Source organism: Salminus brasiliensis, chromosome 12, assembly GCF_030463535.1.
Source record: "Salminus brasiliensis chromosome 12, fSalBra1.hap2, whole genome shotgun sequence".
Taxonomy (NCBI): domain Eukaryota; kingdom Metazoa; phylum Chordata; class Actinopteri; order Characiformes; family Bryconidae; genus Salminus; species Salminus brasiliensis.
Genome location: NC_132889.1, coordinates 8696872 through 8723946, shown reverse-complemented (window position 1 = coordinate 8723946; position 27075 = coordinate 8696872). Strand labels below are relative to the sequence as shown.

At 43.3% G+C, this 27075-nt stretch overlaps 1 protein-coding gene across 3 annotated transcripts in view; it reads right to left on the bottom strand.

Moving 5' to 3' along the window:
• Positions 1 to 27075, bottom strand: part of prkar1b (protein kinase, cAMP-dependent, regulatory, type I, beta) — a 112191-nt gene extending 85116 nt beyond the window's left edge. Inside the window, exons 1-3 of one of the 3 annotated variants that reach the window (XM_072694032.1) lie at positions 26947 to 27075; positions 25917 to 26113; positions 185 to 355 (exon numbers count right to left, since the gene is read on the bottom strand). In XM_072694032.1, coding sequence (XP_072550133.1) covers positions 185 to 355; positions 25917 to 26096 — 351 coding nt within the window. In that variant the 5' untranslated portion in view covers positions 26097 to 26113; positions 26947 to 27075. Of the gene's footprint in view, positions 1 to 184; positions 356 to 3485; positions 3664 to 25916; positions 26114 to 26570; positions 26667 to 26946 lie in introns of those variants that run through there. The other 2 variants (XM_072694031.1, XM_072694034.1) reach the window with 2 other exon arrangements.

The window sequence follows — 27075 nt, the reverse complement described above, 5'->3', positions numbered from 1 at the left end:
GCAGAGGGAAAAGGGAGCTCTGACGTCAAGGGGGCCCTGTTTACAGTTTTATATCGGAATACCTCTAAGGCTGATGGAGGGTCCAAGAGCAGCCACTTGCCTGCCAGGCCTTAAATGCTCTGAGAGCCCAGGCCACTTGCAGTAGATTGCTTCAGTGTACGTGTGTTTTGCATGCGTTTCTCACCTTCCGGACATAGCTGACCGCATCCTCCTCTGTGTAAACCTCGGCACTGACCCCACCCCTCCTGCGTCGGGCCTTGACCACAGGGTTTGGAGGTGGAGGGGAAACCTCATCATCATGGGAATCCGACTGAGAGCTGGACTTCTGTCGGGCCAAAATCTGCTTGCATTCTTCCTGCAGAGACAATGGAGGGTGAAGAAGAAAGACAGGGGGTTAAGCAGAGATTCTCTATCCTTTTAAATTGACTTCTTAGGCTCAACCTGCTCAATACATACTGTTTTTTAAATGCCCTGCATGATGATGCGCTCGCCGTGTTCACCTGGAAAGGTTCATGTAGCCGCCCTCGCCCTCAGCCGGTACTGGCGATTGAGCGATCGTTTTTTTTTTTAGACATTTAGACAAAACCCAGCTCTAGTGGCAACCGTTTCTCATTAGGCTAAATGGGATCTTGTCCAACCTCACAACAGGATCATTAGGAATCAGGCTGATCTGCCCTGCTTGTGTCCTGCCGCTGTTCCACGGGAGAATGTGGCAGCAGACTATTGTAAACAGATGCAGGTGCAGTTTGTTCTTTCTTAACCTCTCATAATTCATCCTGCTGAATAATTCACTGACACCGCTAACGACAACAGGGTGTGCGTGTGTGTGTGTGTGTGTCAGCGTCTGAGTCGACCAATGTGATGGGTGAGGGACAGACGTAGACAACACACACACACACACACACACACATACACATACACACATGTTTGTGCTTAAATGCAGCTGCAGCTGTGGCAGCCAAACGCTGACGAAGAAACTGAGCCATAGTACAAAAGGACTGGGCACAGGCAGGACACACTGCAGTACAGCACAGCACAGCACTGCTACCTGCTGGGACACACACACACTGTTAGAAGGTTTGCATCACATTTCCTTAAATTTAGGATGCCTGCACTACTGACAGCCACACCCATCATTTGATAGAATAGGATGCTTTAAGGCTGCCTCTCAATAGCAACAGGCTATTCACCTACAACAGCTGAGCCAGAGTTCACACCTAATAGTAGCAACAGACCACAGAAAATGTTGGGTCACAGTGGCGAAACCGCCAGGGCCTTAAAGACTGTGGAGGAACCTCATAAGGTGCTTTGAAAAACTTTCAAGAAAAGGTTTTAGAAGAAAAAGGTCCATCAAACTGTGGGTAACTGGTCTTGGATGATCTAAGCTGGTCCTTGATGGTCAAGACATACCATAACATAGACAAAACATACCAATACCTTTTAAGCAAGCTGGTAGTAAGTATGTTCTGCCACTTCTACATGAATGTAGCCGGGGGGTGGGGTAGGGGGGGCACTACTAGCACTAACGATGGAAACATTGATCGGCTATATATCTTTATCAGCTGATATTCAGACAAAATATCTGATATTTCTCTGACATGCCAATCCTGAGTGTCGATCAGATCATATTCCTTACTCCTCTGCTACATTACGCTGCAGTTCCTTGATCAACCGCTAGGTGGAACTACGTAGATTGCACAGCGGTTGAAGAAACCCATTAGAGCCAGTGTTGTACTCCACTCTGTGTGCTGGATTCGTCAGTCTGGAGGGGTGTGCGTTTACCGTATCTGACTCAAAACCCACACGTGCTAAACTAATGTGTCTCGTAGAGGAAGCAGAGTAAAAAAATGGCCAGTTGTTTGATAATTGAGCGATTCATAATCGTAACAATCATTTATTTGTTTCAATAATCGACAGATTATTCGACTATCAAAATAGTCAGTTGTTGATGTTTTTACGGGCTAGCGTTTACGGATACGTTCACCCGATCAGAGGAACAATATTCCAGCTAGACTGAGTAACACAGCAGATTCTTACACACCCAACTACACCCCCATGTGCCTCTACTACCATAGGAGAGTGTGTGGAGTGTAGAAACACAAAAAAACAGCTTAATAGAACGATCTCTCTTTGTCGCAGAAAGCCAACGGTGCTTCTGATTTCCGTTTTCCGTTAACCTCTCGTGTTCGCTGCATCGTGGAAACCACAGGGCTGCACTCACAGGGCCGTACACCGTGCGCCTAGTGTGTATTGGCCCTCTCTTCTGGCCAATCAGCTTGGCGAGCCAACCAGGAGCCAGCATGTCCCACCTTGGATCGTGAGAAGACACTTTAAAGAGGGAGGTCATTAACACAAATATACACACACGCAAATATCCTGTGTATCATGTGTACATGTGTGCTTGTGTGGCATTGTTTCTCTACGAGTGCACAGAAAAACCTCATTTACCACCCCGTAACAAAGCAAAAGTTCAAGTTATCAATCTCCTGGAAGACAACAGGTCCTCACCGAGGCATAAAACCATGTCTCTCCCACCCCCACCCCCCATCACCCCTGGCACACATGCTAAGCAGAGTTCCAATATGACCAGTGCCTCTCCCTCCACTTCAGAGCACCGTCTTAAGCTGCATCTTCAAGCAGCTCTGCAGTCACAGGTTTGGTTCGGCAAAATGCTAATTCCTCCTAACCTCCTTCCGTCCATCAATACACTGCAAGCTGAACAAGCACATGTAGCCAAACTCGCACGCATGCGCCCGGGACACACACACACACACATTACGCAGAGTCATTCCCTAAGGGACCACAGCCAGCGGGAATGCAAGGACACACACACACACACATAGACTGCAGGCAAGGGAAAGACGATGCTCAGCCCTTTCTCGTCAGCTTTACCCCTCGTTCGCTCTCTCGTTCTCATTCTGTCTCCCTTCCTCCCTCCCTCGGGTGAAGATGCAACTTAAAACAACAGAAGCGTGTTATTCCTGTGTTTATGCTTGATGTCTCTCTCCCGGTCTCTCTCTCTCTCTCTCTCTCTCTCTCTCTCTCTCTCTCTCTCTTCCTCTTTAGTCTGAAATGACCAGTCAGGTGCTGAAGACACAAAACTCAAACCAACAAAGCTATAAATCATACACACACATGCACAGACATAGACATACACACACCATCAGCATTGTATTGAGATCACAAAAACACAAGGGGGTTGCAAATCAAGCAAGCAGAGGGGAAAACACACACACACACACACACTCCTGCACACACCTGCGTGATCATTCCCGATGTAGTACTGGTCTTGCAGAGAGTTGTTTTTATTGTGGTTGGAATGAAAGGCCCTGGTCCAGGCCGGCTTGGTTTTACACACATACACACACACTCTCATTTAGCAATGAGGGCACACAAACAGCCACCCCCCCCCCCGACCCAGAACCCCCCCCCCCCCCCACACACACACACACACACACACTCACACAAAAACAAAACGCACTCACCCGCATGAGCGCCAGCTTCATTAGAGAAAGAGAGGATCGGCGCCGCCACAACAAAACTGCATGGCCTAGTGCGCGAGTGTGTGTGAATGAGAGACAGCGAGAGAGAGAGAGAGAGAGAGAGAGAAAGAGAGAGAGAGAGCAGAAAATACGTGCAAGAGAATCTGACTGTATGATGCGAGTCTGTGAGCCAGGCTACAGACAGGACAGACGGATGGACATTTGCTATGGAAACGGAAGGACGAGATGCTCCCTCTTTCTTTCTATCTCTCTTTCCCCTCTTTCTCTCTCTCTCTCTCTCTCTCTCCCTCTCTCTCTCTCTCTCTCGCGCTCTCCTGCTTGCGCAGTTACTCCGGATCAGCGATGCTGTGAAAAGCACAGCCTCTTCTTGTTTCTCCCCGTTGTCATGACAACGAGATAGCGCAACATCCCCCATCCCATTGGAGGGCACAGGCAGGAAGTGACATCGGCGCTTACGCAAATGCCATCACACATAGCTCACATACACACACAAATGTCAATAGCATGCTTACATACGCGACTGCTGATCCCCTACTCATCATCACGCACTTGCTCACTCGCAAAGCTCCCCTGAGACAGTGAATGACACATCCCTATCCTCGAGTGACCCAACACCACCCTCCCCCCTCTCACCTACATGTAAAAACACTCTCTCCCTATTTAATCTGCATTAAGAAGCAGGGGTTCGAAATTTGATTCTTTGCAGCATCTGCATACCGACGATTCTGAATCGACTCACAAATGTCAGAAATTGATTCTCAGAAAAAAAACAACAGAATCTTGGAAATACCGAACTGGCAAGCACATAACCTGCAAGTTTTAATGGTAAGGATTAGCATGTTTATGCATATTCAGAAACTGCATTTTATCGAGAAAAAAGATTTGGTCCATCTTTTTTTATTGGTTCATTCATCTGGGAGCTGTGGCACAGTGTAAACAGCAACTGTCAGATTCATAAAAAGTAAAACTGTGACGTGAATAACCAGTAAAAGATCATGTTATAGCAAACAAGGACAGATACTGTTGTTAGCTTGATGCTAATATGACTTAGGAATTTTCATTGTCAGGACAATTGGAAATAGCATTATGGTAGCAGGATTTCACGAATATAGTCGGGCTCTAAAATTCCGATCCATCACGAACAACAGCATTCCAAACTGCCTCTGAAAGCAACATCGACACTTCTGCAAGTTTCCAATGCCAAACAGCTGCATACACTAGGGATGACCTGATCATCTGTTATTTTGTCCCCAGATCTGATCACAGTATCTTGATACTGATCAGCCGATACCAAATCTATCCAATCTTTATGTTTGTACAAATAATTCAGCCACACAGTTCCGATCAGATAAGCTGCTGATTAAACCGTTAATCCCTTTATTAATTATTTATTTATGGTTCTGAGTGCACTCTTCAGTGCTGGTTTCAAAACAAGGAAAGGAGGTTTCAGGTGTTTCAGTGATTATTTTTATAGTGTTAGATATTATGGTCTGTTTTCAGCCACCCGATCCACTAAAATATGCTTGGATCAGCCCTGGTCTGGATCCACTGGATCACCACCGGCCGGAGCACTGGATGCTGAAGAAGTTTGAACGTGTTTTTTGAAGTAATGAATCACGCTTCACTTTCTGATCGATGAATCACGAGTGATGGGTTTGGCGGACGCCAGGAAAACACTACTAAGATCTCCTGGACTATAGTGCAGTCAGTAAAGTTTGGAGGAGGGGGGATAATGCAATAGTGGTGTTTTCAGAGCTTGGCCCTTTAGGTCCAATGAAGGATACTGTTAATGCTACAGCATATCACCAGCAGTTCCAAGCACAAGCATGCGCCATAAAGACCATAAAGTGGTTTGACAAGTGTAGTGAGGAGGAACTCACTACAGTGGCCAGCACAGAGCCCTAACCTCAACCCTGGCATGGCTGTGTCCCTGTTACTACATAAACAAAGACAAGGTTCTATATTGAGCTTGGGTTTGGTGTAGAGCAGGGGTGGCAATGGGGCCCAAAGTCCAGCACAGTTTGATGATTCCCTTGCTCTAACAGGCCGGCTTAATTAGCCAATTAATTGCCAATTAGCATGCGAGTTGTGTCAGGTGTGCTTGATCAGGACAAACCTACAAAGTCCTACAATTACAGACAGGTGTGACGGTCAGGTTCTCACACTGTTTTTGACCCCATAGTTCAGAGTGTATTCAACAAGCAACCTCCAAGCTGCCAATCATGGTAGTTAAACAGTATATACATATCAGGGCTCCAGACAAAACATGAGCTTAAGGGGCCAGTTGCTCCTAAAATATTTTACCCATTAACAAGACTTGGGAGGTGAATTTGGTGAAGGGAAATTTCTCATTAGCCACGCGAATTCCTGAAGCCACAAGCCAAGTTTTACTGTGACTTTCTGTGGTTGTGCTTTTGCTTGAAGTGGACTGTTAAAGTACATTTTCATCTGCATCTTCCAGCAGTCCACTGCTCCACAGAAGCGTTCCAAAACCACAGCTTGTTCACAGAGCCATACGGCAGTCGATTGATCCACAGAGCCATTCCAGCTGTCCTCTGGTCCACAGAGCCGTTCCAGAACCACAGCTGGTTCACAGAGCCGTTCTGGTAGTCCACTATTCCACAGAGCCATTTGCCACATGCTTTTTATTAACTGCTAAGAGCACAGCTCGGCTCTTTATGTCTTTATCTTTCAAGATAAAGACATAAAAAACAAGTATATTTTAAATAAAATAAATCAATAAATAAATAAAATCGCCCATAACAATAATAAACCAACGCTGCCATCTGTCGCCACTGGCGAGTTAATTAATAACATTACTCGCCAATAAATATTTGCGAGTATGCGAGCCCTGCATATACCGACATAATTTCCTAATTATCATCCCCATAAACGCTAAACAAAAAACAGGCAAAAGAAAAGAAGGAGCGGCCGTCATGGCAACAGTAACGCCGGGCCTGCCGCTTAAGCTGTCAGTCAACATGCTGTGTATGTGTGCGTGACAGTAATGGACACTGCAATTCACGCATGCAGCATTTCAGACACACTCCATTATCACTTCGCAAAGATGAATGGCGGTGGATGTGCATGTCAAATCAGGATAAGTGTGTACATAGCTGCTCAGAAGAAGAGACAATATCGACACCATTGGTGTGTATTTCAAATCCAAACACTCTCTCTCTCTCTCTCTCTCTCTCTCTCTCACACACACACACACACATACACACACACACACAGGTCTGGAAGCATCAGTAAGTTTGATGGTAAAGTAATGTGAACTTGTGTGAAACTCACCAGATCTGCGACATAGCAGCTGTCCGCCGATCCGATCAGACCAGATCAGATCTTTGTGTTTCTATAAATAATGAAGCCCCACAGTGTAGATGAGATGAGCTACTTTACGGTAGTAAACCAAAGTAAAATCCCTGTATTTTTAGAAACAACGGTTTTAAACTCTTTAATATCTTACAGTCCAGTCTGACCTACCTGACCATTCAGCTCCCAGTTCCATTACAGTGGAATGCGCCGTTCAGAGCTGGTTTAAAAGCAAAGAAAGGAGCGTGGTTTATTTGTCTGGAAGTCAGAGCATTTCCACCATAGTTGGTTTCTAACCAAGGGTAATTCAAGGGTAAATACGGGATGGGAGGAACATTAGATGGATCTAATCTAAATGGATCTAATGGGATAAAATATCTTTGTCGTTGCACAGCTACAATCAAACGGCAGAAATAGGCAACTATTTTCTGGAAGAGTGAAGAGTTTAAATCCTCCTCTTCTAACAGATTAGCTCACACACTCATTACCTGCTGCTCTGTGAGTCATTTGTCGGGGCTGAGGTACGTCTACTGCGAGGCTCTGAGCTAACTTTAAGCTAAGGTTTTCCACTTCTACGAACTTTCCGTTCCACCTTAAATAATGCAGAAGATACGTTCTGCTGTTGAAAACTACACTATGTAACTTCCACTGTTTTATAGATAGATTGAGAAGAGGTGGTACAGAGTGTACAGTGTAAAGTGTCTCGTTGGATGTGTGGATAATAAGGCGCAAAGCAGATGTTAATGATTGGCAAAAAGAAGTGAGTTGGGTGTGCTATAGCAAAGGCTATAGAGTGAAGGAAGTAGCTGAATCTGCAGGTGTTTTGAAGCGTACGGTCATACGGGTCTACCAGCAGTAGACATTCCATTTTTGTTCCCTGCGGCCAAAAGGTGCTAATTTAACTTAACAACGGATCTCCGATATGCATTCTGTGGTGAAATTTGTGGTGAGGACAGAGGACAACTTCTTCTGACGACGACTCTTCCATGGAGGTTATATAGGTGCAGGTGTCGCTGCACAGTAGAATAGTGCACCACCACTACAAAGTCTGCTAAATCTTTCTCAGGGTCCTCTGCAGTCAAACGAAGAAGTTGTAGTTGCAAGGAAAATAGACTGATATTGTACACACTAGTGGTCCATGAAACAACACTGTGAAGAGTCATGCTGTATTGATTTCTGGATTAAATCATTTTAATAAGTCAGAACATTTAATAAATCAGAACATTGCAAAGCCTGGTTGCAACCACGGGACTCCAGTCCCTTGAAGCAGGGCCGTCAGCCGCTACAATCTGTGCACAGAGAGATGAAGTGATTAGGTAGGATGCTTTTTTTATTTTATTTATCCATGGTAAGGGCACATGTTCTTTCCCAGAGCTGATGGGTGTGGACGGAAGAAATTGGGTGCTGTGTTCAGATGTTTCGCTCAAAGGCACAAATGGTGTCCAACTGAGCTTCATGACTCCAACTCATCCTAAAGGGTGTTCAATCGAGCTTCATGACTCTTTATCTCATCTCAAATGTGTTTAGTTGTGCCATCACTGCAACTCTGCAGTTCTGAAGAACTTGCTTGTCCACATGCTTTGAACTGAATCTTTAGGGGGTGGATGTGTCCAGACATCCGCTTGTCCAACATTTCTTCCAAATCACCACAACTAATCTCAAAGGTGTCCAACTGAGCTTCATGACTCAAGGCTTTCGGTTGTGCTCAATGATTCCAAATTATCCCAAAAGTGGTCAGTTGTTTTCGATCTCTGCAATTCGTTCCAAAGGTGTTCAACCAAGCTCCACTACTCCAACTCATCCCAAAGGTGTTCAGTTTTGCTCCATAACTGCAACTTGTCCTAAAGGTGTCCAACTGAGCTTCATGACTCCAACTCATCCCAAAAGGTGTTCAACCAAGCTTCAGGTGTTTTAATAAATCAGAACATTGCAAAAATCTATGCAGTTGATTCACAAAGCACCTTCATGCCGATTCCTTACACAGACACACACCCACACACACCTCTTCCTAATCGCATTAGCCATTAGCTCCAGCACCAACACCCACACACCCGTCCACAGCAGGCTTGCCCAGCGTTGACAGGCTGGGGGTGGTTTTTACCTGTCTGGACTGATCTGAGGTCAGTTCATCCTCTCTAAGGCCACACCACCCACAGAGAAACTCCATACATACACACACACACAGCCTCGAAATACCTCTTACACTCAATCACACACACATACACACACTCTGGCGCTGTCCACACCTGTCCGTTCGTCAGGCTGTAACCCCTTGGCTGTGCCACTAAGCCATTAGGCCCAGAGGGACAGGACCACCATCGCAGCGAGGTGAGTGTATGAGAGTGGGAAGCAGGGTATCAGGTTCCTCTTAAAGTCTATGGGCATGCCCCATTTGTGGGTGGGTGTGTTTATTTTTCTAGGAAGTCTTGGAGAGGTATGTAAAAGCAACTTTTCAAAGGATACCTAGTGAGAGCATCTTCTCACACCCTGTGTGTGTGTGTGTGTGTCTACCCGAAAGGTCACTGGGTTTACCCGTTACATTTGAAGAGATACTACATCACCCCCCCCCCCCAACTCTGACTCAAGTTGACATGTTAGACAGAAAAGGTCAAAGAAACTCTGATCTAGTAGCAGCCTGAGACATTCATGAATGCACACACACACACACACACACACACACACACACACTGCTACTACTACCTCACACTCTCACCAAAACACAATCATTAAATGTCTATACAGGATCAGCCTATAACTGCAAGCACTTTCACCAAGCAAGCATTTCTGAACCTAGGCCAGGTCGTAACACAGGCAGTCTGGTCTTGTGCAGCGTGTTTTGACACTAAGCTACACGGTCTACCAAACTGATGAAGCAAATTTTGGGATAGGTCATGTGTTTGATGTGCACACTTGCTTAAAATCTATTATTAATTTGGTGTTGTCCAGACACCTGCATCCAAATATGTTCAAATGAGCTTCATGACTCTACTCATTTCAAAGATGTTCAACTCAGCTTCATGAAACCAATTCATCCCAAAGGTGGTCCTTTGTGCTCCACCACTGCAACTTATCCCAAAGGTGGCTAGATGTGCTTTAATCCTCAACTCATCACAAAGGTGTTTCGCTGAGCATCATGACTCCCACTCGTCCCCAAGTTGTTCAACTCATCCCAAATGGATTGATCTGAGCTTCACCCCTCCAATCTATCCTAAAGGTGTTCAGTTGTGCTCCATCACTGCAACATCTCTCAAGTGTTCAACAGAACTTCACCATTGCAACACATTCCAAGGGTGCTCAATTAGGCTTGACTGCTCTGACTACTTCTAAGTGATGCACACTGGAGCATTACTACAGCACTACATTACTACTCCTCCTCTTTCGGTTGTGCTCCATCACTGCAAACTGTGATGTGGCTCCAGCAACATCTTCCATTTTGCTTAAAGCTGTTCCAGTCTGAGCCCTGGCATTCACATGTGGCCTCTTTTGGAATGCAGAACAGGGTTGTGTGCTCTTTATGGCAGCTGTAACAGTCCACAGTAAAGCCTGGTTGCAACCACGGGACTCCAGTCCCTTGAAGCAGGGCCGTCAGCCGCTACAATCTGTGCACAGAGAGATGAAGTGATTAGGTAGGATGCTTTTTTTTTTTTATTTATCCATGGTAAGGGCACATGTTCTTTCCCAGAGCTGATGGGTGTGGACGGAAGAAATTGGGTGCTGTGTTCAGATGTTTGGAGTAAGCTGTCTCGCTCAAAGGCACAAATGGTGTCCAACTGAGCTTCATGACTCCAACTCATCCTAAAGGGTGTTCAACCGAGCTTCATGACTCTTTATCTCATCTCAAATGTGTTTAGTTGTGCCATCACTGCAACTCTGCAGTTCTGAAGAACTTGCTTGTCCACATGCTTTGAACTGAATCTTTAGGGGGTGGATGTGTCCAGACATCCGCTTGTCCAATATTTCTTCCAAATCACCACAACTAATCTCAAAGGTGTCCAACTGAGCTTCATGACTCAAGGCTTTCGGTTGTGCTCAATGACTCCAACTTATCCCAAAAGTGGTCAGTTGTTTTCGATCTCTGCAATTCGTTCCAAAGGTGTTCAACCAAGCTCCACTACTCCAACTCATCCCAAAGGTGTTCAGTTTTGCTCCATAACTGCAACTTGTCCTAAAGGTGTCCAAGTGAGCTTCATGACTCCAACTCATCCCAAAAGGTGTTCAACCAAGCTTCATGATTTCGAGCTTCATCTCATCTGAAACGTGTTCAGTTGTGACTGGATCTTTGGAGGTGGAATGTCTCCGGTGCCTGTTCTGAGCTGAAGATGTTAATAACTGTTGGTGCTGTGACTTTAGCCCCAACAGGGCATTACTCAAATTTTATCGTTTTGTATTTTAAGACTGAGAATTCTGCTCTCTCTGCTGTTCTGCACAATTCAGAGTCTCATACCTTCTGCACTTTAAGACCGCGCTCCACACTGCCTACTGCACAATCACTGACTTTACTGTTCCAATTAAATTGGTTGCTGTTATACTTTGTTGCATATTAAAATTTTATATAGACAATAACTGAATGTACAACAACAATTAAATATTTCAAAGATATTTACTGTCAGTTTTTACACTAAACTGAACAAATACTATAGTAGATGACATCAGCACTGAAAATGCGTTGACATCAATATGTTAAGCCGCATCATTTTAACATGATTTTAATTGTTCTTTTTTATGACTTCAGCTTTTTTAGGTCTCAAAAACACTTTAGTTAACTAACAAATAAAATTTGAACAAAATGAAGAAACAGCAAAACCACCATAACAGTTGTTCTTTCATATTTAAGGCTGGTTAATACTGTGCATGCACCGTAACACCGGACAGTCCACACTGCTCGACATTCATGCCTCTTCCACCGTCGACACTGGCGACAAACACATACTTTGTCCGCTATTATGTCACTTTGGCCTCATAGTAGGTATAATAAAGGTCCATTGGTAGGGATGCTTTGGAAATCAGTTGGTCTTGCAGCCGCTAAGAGCAAAGGTTAAGGCTAGATTCTGGGCTTCTGTGTTGATTGGTGATGCCAGTGTTCGTGTTTGTGAGCTTTTGGCTTTTTGGCTTTCAGCCCTTATTTTAAGCACATGTGTTTGTGTGAGGAATAGCTTGCAGATTTGCCAAAATAAAAGGAATTTTAAATGCTCAACTGAACTTTCTTGAATCGGTTAGATTAATCGACTAATCAGCAAAAATAATCAATTGATTAATCTTGGAGAGAAAGTAAAAATAACACCTTTAGCTTTCAACTTGTGGCATTTTCCACACCCAGACACACTGCACTCCACAAGCGTTCATCAGCTGAATCGTATCCTTGTCTTGAGAGGACACAATGGTTTTGTTCCACAACCGTCATGAGTGATTAAAGTAACTGCCATACTGCTAATGCTAACCAGCATCACTGTATCTTTAGCCTATACCGTGTGTGCAGAATTATTAGGCAAGTTGTATTTGAGAGGATTCTTATTATTATTGAACAACTATGTTCTCAATCAACCCAAAAGACTCATAAATATCAAAGCTTAATATTTTTGGAAGTTGAAGTGGGTTTTTTCAGATTTGGAGGATATCTGTTTGTGCAGGTAACCATTTCTGTGCAGAATTATTAGGCAACTTAATAAAAAACAAATATATACCCATCTCACTTGTTTATTTTCACCAGGTGAACCAATATAACAACACAAAATTTAGAAATAAACATTTCTGACATTCAAAAACAAAAACAAATCAGTGACCAATATAGCCATCTTTCTTTTCAATAAGACTCAAAAGCCTTCCATCCATAGATTCGGTCAGTTGCTTGATCTGTTTACGATCAACATTGCGTGCAGCAGACACCACAGCCTTTTCCCTCCCTGTAGATCTCACATTTCATGAGGGACCACAGGTTCTCTATGGGGTTCAGATCAGGTGAACAAGGGGGCCATGTCATCATTTTTTCTTCTTTTAGACCCTTACTGGCCAGCCACGCTGTGGAGTATTTGGATGCATGTGATGGAGCATTGTCCTGCATGAAAATCATGGTTTTCTTGAACGATACCGACTTCTTTCTGTGCCACTGCTTGAAGAAGGTGTCTTCCAGAAACTGGCAGTAGGTCTGGGAGTTGAGCTTCACTCCATCCTCAACCCGAAAAGGTCCCACAAGTTCATCTTTGATGATACCAGCCCATACCAGTACCTCACCTCCACCTTGCTGGCGTCTGAGTCGGAGTGGAGCTCTCTGCCCTTTACTGATCCAGCCTCGGGCCCATCCATCTGGCCCATCAAGAGTCACTCCCATTTCATCAGTCCATAAAACCTTAAAAATCAGTCTTAAGATATTTCTTGGCCCAGTCTTGAAGTTTTATCTTATGTTTCTTGTTCAAAGGTGGTCGTTTTTCAGCCTTCTTTACCTTGGCCATGTCCCTGAGTATTACACACCTTGTGCTTTTTGATACTCCAGTAACGTTGCAGCTCTGAAATATGGCAAAACTGGTGGCAAATGGCATCTTGGCAGCTTCACGCTTGATTTTCCTCAATTCATGGGCATGTATAAAAAGGATGATGTGATCAAAACACTCATTTGCCTAATAATTCTGCACACAGTGTAGATCAATATCCACCACGGCTGTGCTAGAGAGTGATACATAATATATCCAATGATAGTTTTACGCCGGAGTGCTCCTTTAAGAGGCATCTGATGCTTAGGTAGGTGGGCGGATGGGTGGCTGAGCAGCATGTAGTTGTGATGATCAAACACACCAGCTGAGACAAAAGGTACACTCTACAGGCTGCGAGACGCTGATTCATCCCCATCTGTTAGCATCCACATGCACGCAATATGGCCTTCAGATTGGAACGCACAGAAAGAGCCATGTGCCATCAGTACGAACAACAACTGGTGCGCACACACACACACACACAGATTAACACTCCTAAAAAAGAGTTACACAAACAACCTCGACAAAAACAAAATGTTTAGTGGAGAAGATGGATGTTTGCCTATGACACACAGCAGCTGTAATTGCATGTAATGGTGAAAAATGAGCCACAGGGGAAAGGTGAGGGGTGGGAAAAAGAGCAGGAGCGTGTGTGTGTGTAACAAATTAATGTGCCTGTGTTTACTCATTGGCCACTTTATTAGAAATACCTACCTTGTACTTTTACACACTGGCCAATTTATTAAAAACACCTACTTTGTGCCTCCATTCACAGGCCATTTTATTAGAAATACTGACCCTGTATTTCCTCCTCTGGCCAATTAATGAGAAACCCCCACCTTGTACTTTCACTCATTGGTTACTTCATAAGGAAAACCCTACCTCGAGTTTCCACTTATTGGCCACACCTACCCTGAGTTTCCACCAACTGGCCACTTTGTTACAAACACCGGACTTGTGCTTCCTACACTGGTCAATTCATTAGAAACCCCTGTTTAGTGCTTTCACTCACTGGCCACTTTAATAGAAACACCTTACTAGTGCTTCTGCTCACTGGTCACTTTATTAGAAACACCTTACTAGTGCTTCTGCTCACTGGTCACTTTATTAGAAACACCTTTCTAGTGCTTCTGCTCACTGGCCACTTTATTAGGAACCCTTATCTTGCGCTTCCGCTTACTGGCCAATTTATTAGAAACCATCTTGAGTTTCCACTTATTTGCTACTTTTTTATAAACACCCACCTGGCACTTTTACACACTGGCCACTTCATTAGAAACCCCAGCCCTGAGTTTCCACCTACTGGCCACTTTATTAGAAACCCCAGCCCTGAGTTTCCACCTACGGACTACTTTATTAGAAACCCTACCTAGTGCTTTTTCCATTGGGCAATTTATTAGAAACCCCTACCTTGTGATTTCACTCACTGGTCACTTTATTAGAAACCCCTATCTTGTACTTCCTACACTGGCCAATTTATTATAATCACCTACCTTGTGTTTTCACTTAATGGCAACACTTCCAATTCCAATCTATATTAGGCTATGAAACTCCATCAACAGACCCCTCTCTCTCTTCCTGTCTGTCTGTCTGTCTGTCTGTCTGGCTGGTCATTTGTTTTTAATAATAAACACTGTATACAATCTTCCATTAACAGTAAGTTGTGGTTGCCAAATAAAGTCCCATTAGGAATTGTCCCATGAACAGCACATGGGTTTTAAATAGTGCATTATGATGTGTTAATGATGCGTCAATACTTTGATGTGTGTGTCCTACGAGTGTATATTAGAAACTAAGCAGATCTGATTGGCTCAGCTGACTAGCTTAGCCAATCAGATGTTACAACTGAAAGAATCTCTTTTTCAAAATGAATCTAAACTGTTGGACATGGCCTAAATCCTTCTTGACTGGACTGACTGATGTGGAACGTAGAAATACAGATGAAATTTACTCTGAAACCTCAGTCTAGGAAAGACTCGCTCTCTCTTGTGCTCTCTCTGTTGCTCTTGCGTCCCTCTCTCTCCAATTTCTGATCAGTAGCCAAATGTCCCAAAGCAGTTTGCCTTTCATCTTTTAGGGGGAATGATGTTTTTCCATTCCATGCTGGAGCAGGATTATGTATAGGAGCATAAATATTTGTGTGTGTGTGTGTGTGTGTGTGTGTGTCAGTAACCACAGCCACCTGTGGCCCATTACTGTCCCACTGCAGTGCTCTCCCATGTGCCAGTAAGGGCAGTTCCGTGGCCATTCTGAGTGAATGGCTGCTGCACAGCGCGTTTTGGGCCGACCATCAAAGAGGTGATTAAAATGCATGAGTGAGGATGAAAGAGCGAGCGGTCAGAAATAAAAATGACCTTCACCCATTCGCTACGCTAACGAGGGTCAGAGGCCCGACATTAGCATCTGATACAGGGTCAGAGGAACTGGCTTCACGTGGGCCCACTCTGCATGTGTGTGTGTGTGTGTGTACATTCGAGGATAGCACGAGTGACAGAAGGAGGCGGAAAGTGTACGTGCTGCATGTGTGTACGTTAGAGGGAGTGAGAGAGAGTGGGGGGGGGGGATGGTAGAGTGGCTGATAAAGTGGTCCAGACAGAATTGGGCTATTCCTTTGTAGGGACGTCCCAATGCCAGTTTTTCGCCCCTCCAATCCAATCAGAGTGCCTTAAGAAGTGTTTTCTTTGTGTGAGCTTTAATTATTTATGTCTTTGGTGTGTAGGGGTCAATTAAAAGGTGCTTGCCCCCCATATATTGCAAAAAAATTAAAGAGATTATCAGGATCAGCCGGAGTGCAGCCGGTTCTTTGAGTGATGCCATAGAAGAACCATGTTTGTAATAGAGACGTGTCCGTGTGAAGAGCCATGTGAACAAAAGTGTATCTGTGCTGCCGAGAGGAGATGTGATCTTAGGAAAGCTGAGGTTGCGTCTCCTTGCTTGAAATATATTGTAAAGGGAAGCGCGAAGACCTACTGTGGTATTAATGTGTATGTCAAAGTCTGTAGCGATAGCATGTGGACTCAACATCTCAGTGTTATCATCTGTACCGTAGCGTTAGCATTACTACCTCAATGACTGCCGGCCTAGCTCAGCATAACTACTGCCACGTTAGCATCACTATTGCTAGCATCATTTTTGTTGACTGTTACAAACACATAAAACAATCAATTTATAAAACATTTATTTGCCAGGAGTTAGAAATTTGGTCAAATTTACTAAAACACTGATTTTTTACACATTTATACAATTATAAAATGATAGCATTATCTTTAATATCAGCATTATAGATACGTCTGCCATTTATTTGGAATGTTACAAATTCAGTAAAATAAACAAAAAAACGTAGATTAGCTCTACAACGCCATAATTAGATTTCTGATTTCTGGGCCGGTTTCGATACTCTGCATTTTTCAGGACCATATCTACTGATGCTGATGAAGAAACATCTATAAAATGTAGTAACAAAAGAAAAGTCTGATTATAAACACAGTAAAATGAATCAAATTCAGATCTTTTAGATCACCTAAACATTCTGTTCTCCTGAAATACAATGTAATACAAATATCAGTATTTATATATTAAATATATTAAAAATCAGTTTAAAATATGGGACAAATCTAAATGCGTTTAATGGCACAAATTTTCTTTTAAGACATTATCTCCCGAATCCAGTATGACGCCCATCTCTGTGCACCCCTTGTTTGGGTGGGCTAAGATGACGATAGGGTTTTTTATCGATACTGTGTTGTGTGTTACATTACAAAGAGAGCCTAATTAGACCTGTTTCATTGTATACAGTATAATATGTAAAATAGTTTTTGCTGGCATTTAATTAATATTAATATTTAAAAACATGCACAAATTTAAAATTTAAATTGTACCTACGGCATGTTAGGATTGCTATCGCAGCATTGCGGGCTTCATCCAGCACTACTGTGTGACTCTGCTCGGTACTTTTAAAGCAAAGTATTTGTAATGATCCATAATGAATTTACTGCCAATATCTTTATTAATAAAACAAACGGAAGCGATGTGGCACGTCATGCCTCGACACAGCAGGCAACTTGAACGCTTACTGAAAGGCCTGGTTTAGTGTGTGAACATATAATTTCACATGGGAAAGAGAAAGTTTGGCAGCAGGAACCATGCTGGAGCGTTATCTTAGTGATCTGTCGTTCCTCTGCTAAAGCATTTAGCGGCTCAGCCATATCTGCACCCGTGTGGCTCTCTTTGTCTCATTGGCTCTCTTGTAAGGACCACATGAGACGCTCCCTGCCACTCCAATGCTGCTGTCTCTGCTTCAACATCAACTGAATACTAACACAAATCCTTGACTATAGGTGGATAGTCGCCTCTCTGAGTTGGGTGGAAGCTTGGACATCACTTGCTTGATGGTCATCTGGTTGGGAGAAATGACTTGTTACCAACCAGAGGACCATCGAGCAAGCGTTTTCACGCGAGCTTTTAATGCAGAGGGTGCCAGTGCCATTACTCGCCCATCCATCTCGTGTCTCTGTTCTGTGAACGCCACAGACTGTCCTGGACGCTGCACTTCAGTACTTCTGAGTTCCGCCTTTTGCGTTTCGTCAACATCTCGTTATCATTATTTGTGAACTGATTCAGAATTGTCCACGTTCGTATCAAGATGCACCCAAGAATCAAATTAGTCCCCCCACACCTACTGAAAAAGCTTATGAAGCCATTTCTATAGCTCTCGAACTCAACTGCCCTCCAGTGGACGCCCTCCAAAAATCTCTCAAAGAGCAATGCTTAAACTACTTCAGGAAGAACCCAAGAACATCATCTACAAAAAAACTACAGGCCTCTCCTGCCTCAACTAAAGATGAAGAATGGGATCCGTGGCAGAACAGCACAGCGGAAACCACTACCCGCCAAGATGAATTTCAGTGCTCATCTCAATCTCACCATTAAACACCCACATGTTGTCTTTGGGCGAAGGCCTGACCCTTACCATTGTATGGTTAGGTTTAGGGTTAGATTTAAGGTTGATTTAAGGGTAAGGTTAGGGTTAGGTTTAGGTTTAGTACCTAGGCTTGATTTAAGGATAGGTTTAGGTTTAGGATTTAGGGTTGATTTATAGGTAAGGTTAGGGTTAGGTTTAGGTTTGAGATTTAGGATTGATTTATAGGTAAGTTTAGGGTTATGTGTAGGGTTAGGATTTAGGCTTGATTTAAAGGTAAGGTTAGGGTTAGGTTTAGGTTTGAGATTTAGGGTTGATTTATAGGTAAGATTAGGGTTAGGTGTAGGGTTAGGATTTAGGGTTGATTTATAGGTAAGGTTAGGGTTAGGTTTAGGATTTAGGCTTGATTTAAGGATAAGGTTAGGGTTAGGTTTAGGTTTGAGATTTAGGGTTGATTTATAGGTAAGGTTAGGGTTAGGTGTAGGGTTAGGATTTAGGCTTGATTTAAAGGTAAGGTTAGGGTTAGGTGTAGGGTTAGGAATTAGGCTTGATTTAAAGGTAAGGTTAGGGTTAGGTGTAGGGTTAGGAATTAGGCTTGATTTAAGGATAAGGTTAGGCTTATGTTTAGGATTTAGGCTTCATTTAAGGATAGGGTTAGGGTTAGGTTTAGGATTTAGGCTTGATTTATAGGTAAGGTTAGGGTTAGGTGTAGGGTTAGGATTTAGGCTTGATTTAAGGATAAGGTTAGGGTTAGGTTTAGGATTTAGAATTGATTTAAGGATAAGGTTAGGGTTAGTTTTAGGTTTGAGATTTAGGATTGATTTAAGGATAAGGTTAGGGTTAGGTTTAGGTTAAGGATTTAGGGTTGATTTAAGGATAAGGTTGGGGTTAGGTTTAGGATATAGGGTTGATTTATAGTTAAGGTTAGGGTTAGGTTTAGGATTTAGACTTGATTTTAGGATAAGGTAAGGGTTAGGTTTAGGTTTAGGTTTGAGATTTAGGGTTGATTTATAGGTAAGGTTAGGGTTAGGTTTAGGTTAAGGATTTAGGGTTGATTTAAGGATAAGGTTAGGGTTAGGTTTAGGTTAAGGATTTAGGGTTGATTTAAGGATAAGGTTGGGGTTAGGTTTAGGATTTAGGCTTGATTTAAGGATAAGGTTAGGGTTAGGTTTAGGTTTGAGATTTAGGATTGATTTATAGGTAAGATTAGGGTTAGGTGTAGGTTTAGGATTTAGGGTTGATTTAAGGATAAGGTTAGGGTTAGGGTTAGGTTTGAGATTTAGGATTGATTTATAGGTAAGGTTAGGGTTAGGTTTAGGATTTAGGCTTGATTTGAGGATAAGGTTAGGGTTAGGTTTACATTAAATAGTCAATCATTTACATTCAGCTTAGAGTTTGGTTGCATTTAACACATATCCAGCTGAATTTTTGTTAAATGTTAGGTAAGCATCTATACTGCATTTATAATGCACCACCCAAGTAAAGTGATCCAGCATTATTACTGCAAAGTCCTGCAAAAAGCAGAAAACGAGCAACATCACCATTTTCAAAATCCAGGTTAACAAAAAAAAAAAAAAGGCTCAAAAAGAAAACTACTGACCTATTTTCTGTCTGTACAGCAATCAACCCAAACTGGTCATACTTTATCAGAGGGAGAGCCTGTAAGCCTCTTACAAAATACAGGCCAAATGGCTTGTTTTATATATTTATCTCACAGTCTTATGCACAAGTTTGGGCACCCTTGACCAAATTACACATGCAGATTATTTATCTGCGCTGATACTAGCACTAAACACACTATATCAATATCGGCAATAGAGAGCACCGATACCATGAAGCTTGCTGACTTTTGATTTTTAAAAAATGATTTTTTGATCATTTTTGTTTGCATACCTTGTTATGAAACCAAATGTTTAAACAACCACTTAATGCCAGTCACAAATAGTTTTTTTCCACTAAACAGACATTTAGGGGCAGTGGTGGCTCAGCGGTTAGAGCGCCGGGATATCGATAACAGGGTTGTGGGTTCGATTCCCGGGCTCGGCAAGTTGCCACTGTTGGGCCCTTGAGCAAGGCCCTTTACCCTCTCTGCTCCCCGGGCGCTGGAGTTGGCTGCCCACCGCTCTGGGTGTGTGTGTGTACTCACTGCCCCTAACACATGTGTGTGTGTGAGTGTGTGTGTGAGTGTGTGTTCACTACCAGATGGGTTAAATGCGGAGGACACATTTCGCTGTACAGTGTACACTGTACAGTGACAAATACGTGCACCTTTACCTTTTTCACCTTTATTTGATGAACTTTTACATTTACAGCACTTTCTGTTTCCATCTGGTGTTTTTTTTGGTCCTGAAACCAAAAGTTGAGTTTCAGCAGCTTGTTTAAAGGAAACATATGGAAGTTTAGTAGCTTTTTACACAGAGACGTGAATCTAATTGTGAAATTATTGAACTTTTAATTTATTTTATAGCTCTGAAACCTGTGCAGTTTCTCAACCAGCAAACACTGTTCTTTCAAGCTTATTAGATCTTATTTGGGATCAGATATAAAAAAGTACAACCTATAAAAAGTGAAACTCTATAAATGTCAGGATTTATAGCACCAGTATTTAAGTCAGAGTAAAATATAAAATTTTTAGAGTTTATTCCAAGTATTTTCAAGCTTTTCTATTGGTCTATTTATCCTGAATTGTTTACACTGTGTACAGAAGCAGCTACAGGGTTTAAACCACTGAGACAAATAAAAAAAAGATTGGAGATCTAAATTGGAGATACAGGTTTTTTACGGGACAGCAGCAATATATATATATATATATTTGAATTCTGTGAGTACTTCCTCCACTGTCTGTGTTCTTGTGCTGTCCCCTTAAAAACACACTTCCATGTGTAGTCACGTGACTTCGTCTTATCCAGTCTACATCATGGAAGCAACATGTAGGAGACCTCAAACTATTAGCCAATAACTAATGCTAAGAGCTAATGCTAACAGCTAATACTTGAGTTGACACGAGAACTAACACCATAGCCAACGCTACAGGTGCACCAGAACTGACATTAGAGTTAGCACTTAGCAAGAGCTAACAGCAGATGTGAATGATCGCTAATTAGCACGTAAATTATAGCTAGTTAGCATACAAAGGCTAATAGGTGTCAACACCAGACTTGACAATGGGGCTGGACTTGAGCTACACTGGAGTTTACCTCAGTTATGATAACCTAGTTAAAGAAATGTTTGCTTTATTACGCATTAATCGTAATCGAGGTAAAATGTTCAATTAATCGTGATATTGATTTGAGGTCATATCGCACAGCACAATGACCTAGCAAAATCATCAGCGCGGCCTGTGAGGAAACTTGGAAACTATATTTTATATATTTTATCACAATGGTGAATTAACCTTGACTGCCAATCACGTCTTTGGAATATATATATAGCTGTTAATAAGTATTTTTTTGTTGAAGAACAGTGCCCTCAAGTGCATACAGGTCCACCAGAACTAGCACTTCGAGTTAGCACTTAGCAAGAGCTAACAGCAGATGTGAATGATCGCTAATTAGCACATAAATGATGGCTAGTTAGCATACAAAGGCTAATAGGCGTCAACACCTTGACTTGACACTGCGGCTGGACTTGAGCTACACTGGAGTTTACCTCAGTTATGATAACCTAGTTAAAGAAACAAGAAGAATTTTAGCTTTATTAGGCAGAATAGTAAATGGTACACGTTTGGGGAAAAATGCTAATCTCACCAGTAGCGCTCACATTAGCCATATAGTATAGCCTAGCCTAGCCTAGCACTTTAACAAGAGAGTATTCACTTTCGAACCACCATGTAAGGTTAGCTAGCAGAAGCCACACGCCGTAACGCAGAACCTCGGCTTTCCCATCTGGTAGTGAACACACACTCACACACACACACACACACACACACACACACGTGTTAGGGGCAGTGAGCACACACACACCCAGAGCGGTGGGCAGCCAACTCCAGCGCCCGGGGAGCAGAGAGGGTAAAGGGCCTTGCTCAAGGGCCCAACAGTGTCAGCTTGCCGAGCCCGGGAATCGAACCCACAACCCTGTTATCAATATCCCGGCGCTCTAACCGCTGAGCCACCACTGCCCATTACCATTTTCCAGCTCTGGTTTGGGAATACACAGAATTCCACAGAATTCCACCGAATTCCGACTACATACCGTGACTAATCGCGAAACCACGCCACTATAACAACCCGAACACCCCAGCTAACTATATACATGTATACCAGTTCTACATAGCCATGGTGACCGAGAGAAAGAGAGCGAGAGAGTGCTTGCGAGAGTGCGTCCAGTTCAGATTATCATGCAAGTAGGTCAGCAAAGGCAGCATTAAACTGCATTCAGATGCTCAGTCAGATGACTGATCACACACACAAAAAACACATGCACACATACACACACTCCGGTGTCATCTGATAAACACACGTTACCTTTATCTGTAGTCACCAAAGACAATCTAATGACCAAAGCCGCTGCTGCTTCAGTCAGTGCGAGTATGAAAAGCCCTTTGTTGGAGAAGCGCATGACGAGCGGTAATATTAGCGCCCCATTTCATGTCTCCACAGTGTGTGTGAGGCTATTAGCACCTCTGGCTAATTCAGTGACTGATGTGACTTTCATAAGACTCGTAGAGGAGGGCTCTGAAAGCCAGCGGCACTTATAGCAGAACCCACTGCGCTCCTTTTTGTGCGTTTTAAAACAAAGAGTGGACGGGAGCGTGGTCGGACCTTTAAATCGGCTAACTTCATAGCCATCCAGAGAGTATCGGGAATCGTCTCTGTCCATCAATGCCCCTGTTCAAGCCTAGTGGATAGCCAATCAAGAGTGTAACTGGAGCCTGATTGCCTGTCAATCTTCAGATGCTCTCCTATTGGCTATCACGATGTGACTAAAGCGCAGCAGCCAATCACACTGCACCTTTTGTTTAATAGCCAGTGTAACTGTAACTGAAGTGTACCTGAAGCGCAGCAGCCAATCGAAAAGTAACTGCAGAGCAAGAGTTGGTCGTGCTGTAAACTCAAGAGTCAATAAAGTGAAAAGTGTGAAAGCCAATCAGAGTGAACCTAAAGTGTGATAGCTAATTACGGTGTAACTGAAGAGTGACAGCAAAGTGTGACAGCCAATCAGAGTTCAGAGCCAATCTAAATTATGGCAGCAACTCTAAGCGGGCCTGAAGTGTGATACTTTAGGTACCCTCTGATTGGCTATCTGTTTTCTGAAGTGTGACAGCCAATCAGAGGGGACGTTAGGTGTGGCAGCCAATCCATATGGACTTGAAGTATGGTAGCCAATAAGAGGGAACCTGAAGTGTGATAGCCAATCAGAGTTTATCTAAAGTATGATGGCCAATCAGAGGGGACTTTGGGTGTGGTAGACAATCATAGTGTACTTTAGGTGTGGCAGCCAATCCAAGTGTACTTGAAGTGTGATAGCCAGTCAGAGGGGACCTGAAGTGTGACAGCCAATTAGAATTTACCCAAAGTGTGATCGCCATAGTGCACTTTAGGTATGGCAACCAATCCAAGTGTACCTTAATTGTGACAGCCAATAAGAATGTGACTGAAGAGTGAAAGCCAATCAAAGTGTACCTGAAGTATCTGGTCGCTGGTGTGATCATTACTGGGATAAATTACACTACAAGATACCTTAACAATTATATAGAGGGTGTGGTCAGACGTACTGGGACACTGAACACTGCATGCTTCAGCCATAAAATCCTTGTACATTTATTTCCCTCTCTAGAAATGGGGGCCACATTCCCAGCAGAACGAGACAGGGTGGTACATTTCATCCCACAACAGCCGCAGTCCTTCATGTGAAAAATCATTTTCTTGGCCTTAATAGTGTACAAATGTGTGACGGGCTGCTTCAAAGGCTAAACTTCACCTCCTTTTGATAATGTTTTTTTTCGTTCCGATGGAGAGCATCTAGCCAACTGGGCAACAGCAGGTTTGAACATCATATGTGTGTCACACAGAACAGACGTCCCCATTGCGAGATTTTACCCTTTTCACCAGCGGCTTTGTGGTATCCTGTGGCAGCCTTGCCTGTCTTACCAGCATATGAGCACTACTCTCCCAGTTTTCTTTGGTTTTCCAGATCCAGTCTTGACCTCCACAGTTCCCCTGAACTGCTGCTGCTTAATAACTGTCCTTAATCCAGAAACTAGAAACCGCAAGCTGAAAACAGTCGGCTGTCTTCCTATAGCCTTCCCCTGTTCTGTCAGATCTTTAGACAGTTGCTCAGAGAAGCCCATGGTGGCCCAAGTGTTAGCACAAGGCTCAAAGTGTTAGAGCATTGCTAAAGCTTGGACATTTAATACCACAGACAGCCTATTATTCCACATGAGACTGTATCTGCTGATTTGGACGCGTAAACATGTAGAATATTTCGGATTGCAAACGCAGTAAATTAATCCAGCTCTTTTGGAGCGTATATGAAAATAAACATCAGTCCAAAATATCGGTCAAATCATTTCCGAAAGCACCTTTCAGGCCATACTGATGACGTCACTATACCTCTCTGGTTTTTAAAATACACCTGGATTATGGATTTCAGCTGTGTGGACATTTAAGCCGTCAAATATCACCAGTGCTAATACAATTCACCCAGCACCCAGCATTACCAAAGCTTCTACTACAATACACTCCATCAAAAACGTCCCGTCTGATTTCCTCACCCAGCTTCCCAGACCTGGATGAAGCCAAAACCTAAGCCTAAGCCCAAGCCTAAAACCTAAAAAGCACACATTCCATCTTGGAAGTCGGCTCTCAATGAGTAAAGCTAAGGCAGAGGTGACTAGCTATACACAATGTAAAACTCAGCGATGCTAAATGTGACTAGCTAAATGCTAATAAAGTGGAATTAGTTTATTCTTGTCCCAAGTATGCACCAGTATGGAAATTCTGGGCTGATGCTGATACGCAATGTTTTTTCCCCAAGCATTTTAATTTGATTCCTTTAAACTAATTTATAAAATTTGAAATTGGGGCTACATAAAGCTGGGCAATATGACATATTTGTTATATAAATGTTGTTAACGTGATTCACAATATGCTTTTCTAAGCACATGAAGGATACTGTTAGTGCTTAATATACACCGTGATAATCTGTGAATCTACTATGAATAGTAGAATAGTATCTGAATCTGTCGCTACTGATGTTTTTAGTGTGATTACATTTATTGTGATAAAAATCATGTATCGCAAAAAAGTCTTTAAATATCGTGATATAGTATTTTTACCATATCGCCCAGCCCTAGGGCTACATCTGCTTGGCCTCAAAGGCAGCACAATGGAGAAAATGCAGTGCGGTAGCTGAGCATCCTCCTAAACCTTTCATTTCTATGACAATAAATATGTCCACAAGCATCAGTCAAGTCTAAACATCTGCCCAATTATTTTTTTTCTCTAGCAAATATCTGCTCATAACAATATCATCATGCAATCTATGTACTACTATGTAAAGATGAAAATGTAAGAAATAAGCCATTACACTTCCAGAACACCACAAGAACTTCAGAATTCTGGAATATTGTCCCAAATCCACCACCCAACTGCAGACTATCCTAATCAGAAGTAAGGCAGCAACAAGACACGAACCAAACAGTGGCGTACCATAAGCGGATTCATGTCAAAGGAACCAGAGGACCACAAAACAACGAGCGGAGCTTCAGGAACGCACCTTCTCCAGCTTCTCAAAGTGCTCCCGCAGGAACTTCATAGGACGCTCGGGCTTGGCGATGCACAGGTTCACGATGCACTCTTTCAGGATCTGCTGGACGTTGTGCTTCTGCACGAAAACCTCACAGCCCTTCAGACTCTCGTCTTCTTCCAGATTGGAGGAGGTGGAGGAGGTGGCCATCTTATCTCCTATCGCTGCTGCAGGGTGGTGGTGGTGTTGGGTTGGTGGGGTGGGAGGGAGGGGAGATGAGGGAGGGCAGATGGGGTTATAGAGAAAAATTATTTTAGCTTGGGTCGTTTGCACCATATCAACTTCATATATTCATCCAATCGGTTCACAAAACACATTCACACAGAAGATGCCTGGTGTCAAGAGGGTGCCTGTGCGTTTGCACATTTCCATGGAAACCGCTGTGGAGGTCTTCAGTGATGCTGATGATAGAACCCTCTAAGCTGATCTATCCCCACAGCTCCACACTGAAGCATGTAGACACACCATTTACTGGGAGCCTCTTGGTCTGCTCCTATTGCTCTTATTTATATCTACTGTATGAATTAGCAACGAGGAGAGCCTAGCCTGCCATCTGCGATGATGAAGAACGTGTGTTTCAGGTCTACAGACCTTAATGACATTATAACATTAACCATAACAAACCATATAAAGCAGCTTTGCGTCCTTCTGCTCTGTGTAGGGCATCCTCTCTCACTTCCGCCATTGATTCCCAATGAACGCATCCTCACTGACCACTGGCGATGAAGCCCCTCAGTTCTGACTCAGTTCACGAAGCTAACTCCCCCACCTAAACAAACCTGACCAAAGAATCGAGCTGAAGATGAACACACACCTCACACAAATCACCTGTTTACCGGCGGTGGCTACTGTTAGCTAGCCAAAGCGCTAGCTAACCTTTCTGCCGGTGATGGCAGAGACCGCAGGCTACGTAAACACTGCTCAGATTCATGACATTCAGCAACAATCACGAGACAGTGTTTTTAAGCAGCTCCGCCGCCACGAATCCCACTTTTCTTACCGTTCTTTACAGGACAGATGCTGTGGACCTCTGGTCTGCAGAAGGTGATGGTGGACGGGGGATGTTGGAGGCTGGCAGTTGCTGCTGCTGCTGTTGACTAGCGACGTGCGACTCGTGGTCTTTTGAACC